Source organism: Cygnus olor, chromosome 4, assembly GCF_009769625.2.
Source record: "Cygnus olor isolate bCygOlo1 chromosome 4, bCygOlo1.pri.v2, whole genome shotgun sequence".
NCBI classification, from domain to species: Eukaryota; Metazoa; Chordata; class Aves; order Anseriformes; family Anatidae; genus Cygnus; species Cygnus olor.
This window is the reverse complement of record NC_049172.1, coordinates 17,508,553-17,514,940: the sequence shown is the minus strand read 5'-3', so window position 1 is coordinate 17,514,940 and position 6,388 is coordinate 17,508,553. Positions and strand designations below refer to the sequence as shown.

The window sequence follows — 6,388 nt, the reverse complement described above, 5'->3', positions numbered from 1 at the left end:
AGTAAAAATGAATGTTACCTAAACAGATGGGGCTTTTCCAAGACTTCCTTGACCCTTACTCTTGTAATGGTAGCTACAAATATATCAGGTTGTACCATCTCTAGAATGGCTACCAAAGGGCTACACTGTGTTTTGGGGGGATCCTACATGACACTGTGTTAGTATGCTCAGTGTGCAAACAACCATGTAAAATTAAAACTTCTGGGCTGAATTCTATTGTCCCCTAAGATAACAGTTTCAAAGCAAAGTGGTAGCAAGATGTATGGAGTTGTTAAATTACAGTCCCCATCATGGTATTTCTCTAAACAGGAGTTTAAAGAACAATATTTTGTTCATATGCTAAAACACATCTCAAAAGCTTTTAACAAACTTCAGATGAAAAATCCTGGCAATACACCTTGGATTCTTGTCAATGAGGAAGCCTTAAACAGAAGCACATTATAAAGAAATTTATTTAAATTCTTGAGCACTAAATATACTATATTCATAACTTTTTAGCACTTCCCAATGAGATGTTTACTGTGTGTTTCTATAAATTAAGCATTCATTGCATAAAACTGTATTCATTTCTCTATCAGCATACTATATAAATTATCACAAAAACAGACGAACCAACAAAAGATTCTTGAATACATGTAACATTGGCCGGCAGATAATATCAGTAACAGCTTATCTTCATGGTAAGCAGCTCTAAATGAATCCCTCTTGAATTCATTTAATTAAGAAGCTGAAAAGAAAGGAAACATGATTAAATGCTGAGAAATGTCTATAAAATATAGCACCACAATTATTTCAAAAAGAATAAACAAGGACTTGAAAACATTCATTTGAAAAGTCAGCCAATGTTTGTGTAATAATCTCTTAAATTTTTATATCCCATTAAGTAATTACTAAGAAAGATGAAAGCCATCAAATAAAAACCTGAGTGATTGAAGCTTAAATTTTCCTATTAAAAAAATTTAAAAGCAAAATGCACTTCAAACATCTGTTCTCTTCAATCAAGCTCTGCATCTGCTCTTACTACTTAAAGGGAGAACTACCTCTCCCAGAAGATGTTTCAGATTTATTTTAAGCATTCTTTACCGTTGAAGTGGCCCCTGAGCAAGGAGGGTATAGAGGACTTAGCAAGGCTCTGTAAGGCTGCAGATTCTCACATTTTTAATGTTTTAATAAATTAAGAAGTTTCAGATGACATCGTTGCTTCTTTACCTCAGAACACAGCTTTGTATTTACAAAAAAACACATACACATTGCTTGTCATACCTTTCATTTGGGGATTTCCAAGGACTTTACCAAAGAAGAGTTATCTTACAAATAGGTTAATGGGAACACAAAGACACAATCACAGACTCAGTTAACAGTACAAACATAAAAACAATGAGCTACTGAATGGAAGGATTTCTACAGCTTCACTGCCTCTAGCTTTGCATAAAAGATCTTTCCACTCCTTTATAGAAATGCAGTGTGCTCTAGCGTACACACTGTATTAACTTCATCAGTTTTCCATTAATGGCATAATTACTCATTACAAAACAGCCACACAATTGCCATAAGCTTAAAAGACAGTACCAGTATAAAGATGTTCCCTGCTGCAAAAAGTTGACACGCTTATTAGGCAAGACATACAAGCCAAGGCAAAACAGGTGGCAACTGGCTGGGTGCTGGAGGGTGATTACTGAAAGGGAAAAGCTAGCAAGAACAACTGTGTGACGAGGTGAATTGTAAGGTGCTAACAGAGAAGTAAGAGAATGCTGAGCACAGGATACTAGAAAGGTAACCTAGGTCTAGGATACACATGTAAGGCCATGTATAGGAAAGACGGAATTGAGAGGAGAGGAGAGAAGAAAAGAGAGGAATACAGTCAGTGAAAAATTTTGGAGGTGAAGAGTGGGAAGGGTGAAGATTACAGTAATCATGCAGGTTGTGTTGATAGGGCTGAAAGACTGAAAGATATAACTGTAGGAATATATAAATATAGCAGCATCATTTTGAATAAATACACCATTATCGTATCTACTGTTCCTTACTTTCTGTTTGTAACTGAACAGCATCTTTAGCAGCTAAGAGACATAATATAGAACATGCGTACGGTAAACACCGAAAGTAATGTAGAAATTATAAAACAAGCCAAAGAGATGCTCAAAGAAGGAAAAAGCCAAAGGTGGAAAATGACAAAAAGCCAAAACATCATAAAAATCATGATACAGGGAGTCGCCAAAAAAGAAGGGGAGGAGGCAGGGTTTCTGAAAAATCTATGACAAGTTGGACAACATCTGTTGGAAAAGATCTGCAAAAAGAAAAAAAAGAAACCATATCCCCTTAGGCAAAGCACAGCAGGAAAGGATGGCCCAACTGTGCCCTTCCAGACATTAACTAACTGGAAATGGGTACAACAGGTAGGAGGAAATGGCAGAACTTATAGGACTTACAGGAAAGCTATAAAAGCTAAAAGAAATTTCTAATGGTGACAATCACAGAAGTCCTACTCATTGAACAGCATGCAAACTGCCACAGGAAGAAGCATTCCCTTCTTAAGAGATGTGCTATGGGGCCAGACACCTGAAATTCAGGTCTGTTCTTTAAAGGACTACAAACTGGCACTGAATATGGACATTTCTCACAGAGAGAAATGCAGTGGTTTGTGGCTATTCATTAATTAGGTATGCTGTTGGATAGTTTAGATGCACGGAAGAGACTGGGCTGTTTTGTTTCCTTTTCAATGGACAGCTTCTTTCTCAAGAAACTGCTGTCCAGCCACATTAAGAAGAGTAATATAAAAACAATAAATTTGAAGTGCATTGTCTTGATAAATGTGTATTATCATTCTCCTGTCTTTTAAAATTATTCTTATTTCCTCTGTTTTGAGGAAAATAACCTATTTTGCTGAGCACCATAGACCTGACTGTGAATCTTGGTGTTCAACAGAAATACATTTATCAGTTCATAAACTTGAGGTGAATCAAACTAATTACGCATGAAGTCAGGGTGGAACACCTGAGTAGTTGTTTGTAGCACTCACATCTATTAAAAAAAATAATTTGTCTGCATACATGTTCACTTACATTTTACCAATATATTTTTAAGAAATAACTATTCTATTTTATTCACTTGTATTTAATCTCTATTGTTCAGTATTATGCAAGTTTTCTTTACTGAAACTAATTTAATTACAGTGAGGATAGACATTTCTTATACGGTGTATACAGTGAATGCAAGGAGTTTTGCAGCTCTGGGGCATCTTGTAATTTGTCTGTTCACGTTGCACTGACTGCTTTTCTCTAAGCAATGAATGAATACTTCATGTCTGACTTAACATTTATGTTCATTTCATGAAAATAAGGCATCTTTTATTTATCGTGCTATCTTGTAGCTTAGTTCTTTCTCTCTGCTAGTCAATACAGAACATGTATTTTTCCATTCTCCCAGTACATAGTTCTGAAGGCTGATTATGATTTAACTAAAACCTCTTCACCTTAATCTTTTCAATAATACACGAATGCAATTGATATAAAGGCTAATCTGATAATGAAACACTCAAATGCAGGTTAAAAAAAAACACCACCTTTGTTACATAATGCAAGCAACTTAATAAAAATTATCTGAAAACTTCAACTTTTCAGCTGTTCATATCATTTAAAATCAGATTAAGAAAAAAGTACATGGTAAATCGTAGACTTGAAAGGATTGTAAAAAGTGTGAACATTAACAAAGCCATACTAAAAATTAATGCAGAAAATAAAGCATAAAAGACAACACACTTGGTAAATTTCAGCCAAAGCTCAAAAAAAAAAATATATATATTTTTTAACATCAGTAAACAGTGGGTAAGACTTTTGTCTGTCTGTCCTCTTGAAGAAACCAGTGTTACAAATATTTACATTCCTAATATTCACAGTAATACACTACTGTGCTAGCGTACTGATATCTTCTGTTTTGTTCTCATTGTCCTTTCTCATTCTTAATATTTTCTGTGCTTTTTTTGGACTGCAACTGCCCAAAGTGACATTTGCACTGAACTTTCAAAGCTCTTTTCTGACCAGAAAAGCTAACCTAGAGTTCATACTTTTGGCTCAGAGTTAAGTATATTCTCTCTGTTGTTTCCATGTGTACTAGTTTCTGATAAAATTTTGTGTTGATATAGTGAAATTTTATTGCTCAATGACCAAATATCTGATACTTAATATATCACTTATTCAGTTTAAATGTTGGGGCGAAAAAAACTTCTAAAAATATTCCTTTGGATATAACAACACTCCTATCTTATCCAGAAAGCTTTATAAAGGGGAAAATGTTCAACAGTGTGAAATAAAATTAATGCATTATCATTCAACCATCAATGACAACAATTAAAATAAAAGTTTTAGCAAAATTAAAGATTCCATCTTGTTCCTCACAAAAATGTAGTTTAGTATCAGCATGAAAAAAAACTGCCCAGGTAAAAATGGCTCGAGGGGAGAGATTTATTACATGCTAACTCATCCATCATGATTGTGTACACTCAGTAAGTAACCTTCACGGTGACCTCCATTTTGCATCACCTCTCTCACTCCAAAAGTTTATTGTATAAGAGTATTTTACCAACATAGTAACTTTTTTTTTTTTTTTCCCAACACTAACCTTCAGAAAGTAATATTCTGTGGAAGGAAGAATTGAAAACTTAATTGGAAGATGTCTGAAGTAGATGAAAATAATGTAAACATAATGTTACTTTCCCTTCCTATATACATACGTGCTCTCTAAAGAGCACATTTACAGACTTGTGCTGTTCTCTAGTACTTTTCTGTTTGTCACAGAAATTAACACTGACAATGGCATTACTGGGGTCAAGGAAGTAACAGCATTCCCAGTACTTTTATTTATGCACATTAGAAAAGGAAATGACTGTTTTACTCCAGTTTTTGACTCCTGCTTTATGTTTATCTACCTCTGTTTTTGATTTATCTTTACAACACAGAGGTCAGTGGAGAGAAAGAGGATGCACAGCAGGTTATGTTAGTTTTTCATTTTTTATTGATGCATACTGCTTCACAGAGGACTTGATTGTTTAGTGACAGCACAAACAATTTGGTATATTAGACTTTTTTTTTTTTAAGACAGAAGTTGATGCTTGTGACTATGTATATAGCATTAAAACATTTTCTTTAAATACTGCTTTAGGCATGATAAGATGAACATTCTTTTTTTTCTGACAAATCATTAGTATGCATTGTTGCTACTGTTGTTACAGGCAAAGCTTTACTAGCCTGAGGACAATTTATCACATAAAGACTGATAGTTTCAAGGTGAAACCTACTACCAGTGAAAGTAAAAAGACAGACATATTTCACATCGTAAGACATATCTACACCAGGATCAATTGATGGGACAAGAAACTCTTTGGAAAGATGCTGAGAAATTCAGACAAAAAGATGAATGTGTATCAGCATATATGACTAAGATTTAAGTGCAGGATATAAAATTAAAGGAGCAATGACAAAATAACAGAATTTATATACTTAGTCTACCTTACTGTTCAGTGTGTTCGCTTTAAATTAAAATTAATTAATTATGAACATAAAGAAGCTTCTCTTCAGAAAGAGTATGACAGTGTCATGTAGACTACATGGTTGAGACAACTGAAGTGTCGAAGAATCAATAGTATGTTTATTTACAATAATGGAATAGAAAATGGGTTCAGAACTACCCAAGAGACCCACAAAACCCTCAAAGATTTAACAATGGAAAGAAACAGATAAGTACATTAAACATTTGGAAACAAGTAAATGAAATTTCATCATGGCAAAGTAATAGTATCAGTTCTAGCGACAGTTTCCAGTAATTCTGCATTGAATGAGGATTTAGGACTGAATGGTTAGTTCATTCCCATGAAAACACAGAGAATCTAGAAGAGAACAAGCAAGCCTGTAAAATCTTGCTAAATTCTGTAGAAGCAGTAATGTTACAAAAACAAAAACAAGGAACAACTTCAACACACCGCGTCAGCTACTAAATGTTTCTCATGTACTTAGCATCCATGGAGTTCATTCTTTCATGAATTTATCTCATGGGTGTTATTGATTAGTAAGTTGTGATGCTGATTCTACCTCAGCTCCTTAGGCCAGATTTTGGTTTATGGGTCTAACAGTTTCTTCACAGTAGCAGCATGATGAAGCAGTATCTCACTTTAACAGGATTGTAATGAATCATTCTTTTCAGCGCTATCCTAGATTTCTTTTATTTCTTTCTTCACCAGCTGTAACATAATAACGTGCATTTTTCCACATGAATTGCATATCAAATTAAATTTACTGAACCTTTGATAGAAATCAAATTCTCTTTCTCTTTTTTTTTTCTCCTACTTCTTCACATCCTTTATTCTTAGCTTGGATACTAACAGAGAAGTCTAAAA

General features: G+C 34.1%; 1 protein-coding gene across 2 annotated transcripts in view; it reads right to left on the bottom strand.

Annotated features, from left to right (window-relative positions):
• Window positions 1–436: 436 nt before the first annotated feature.
• TUSC3 (tumor suppressor candidate 3) overlaps window positions 437–6,388 on the bottom strand; it is a 120,191-nt gene continuing 114,239 nt past the window's right edge. The window contains exon 10 of one of the 2 annotated variants that reach the window (XM_040555864.1): window positions 437–727. In XM_040555864.1, the coding sequence (XP_040411798.1) occupies window positions 712–727 (16 nt within the window). In that variant the 3' untranslated portion in view covers window positions 437–711. Of the gene's footprint in view, window positions 728–962; window positions 2,288–6,388 lie in introns of those variants that run through there. The other variant, XM_040555862.1, reaches the window with a different exon arrangement.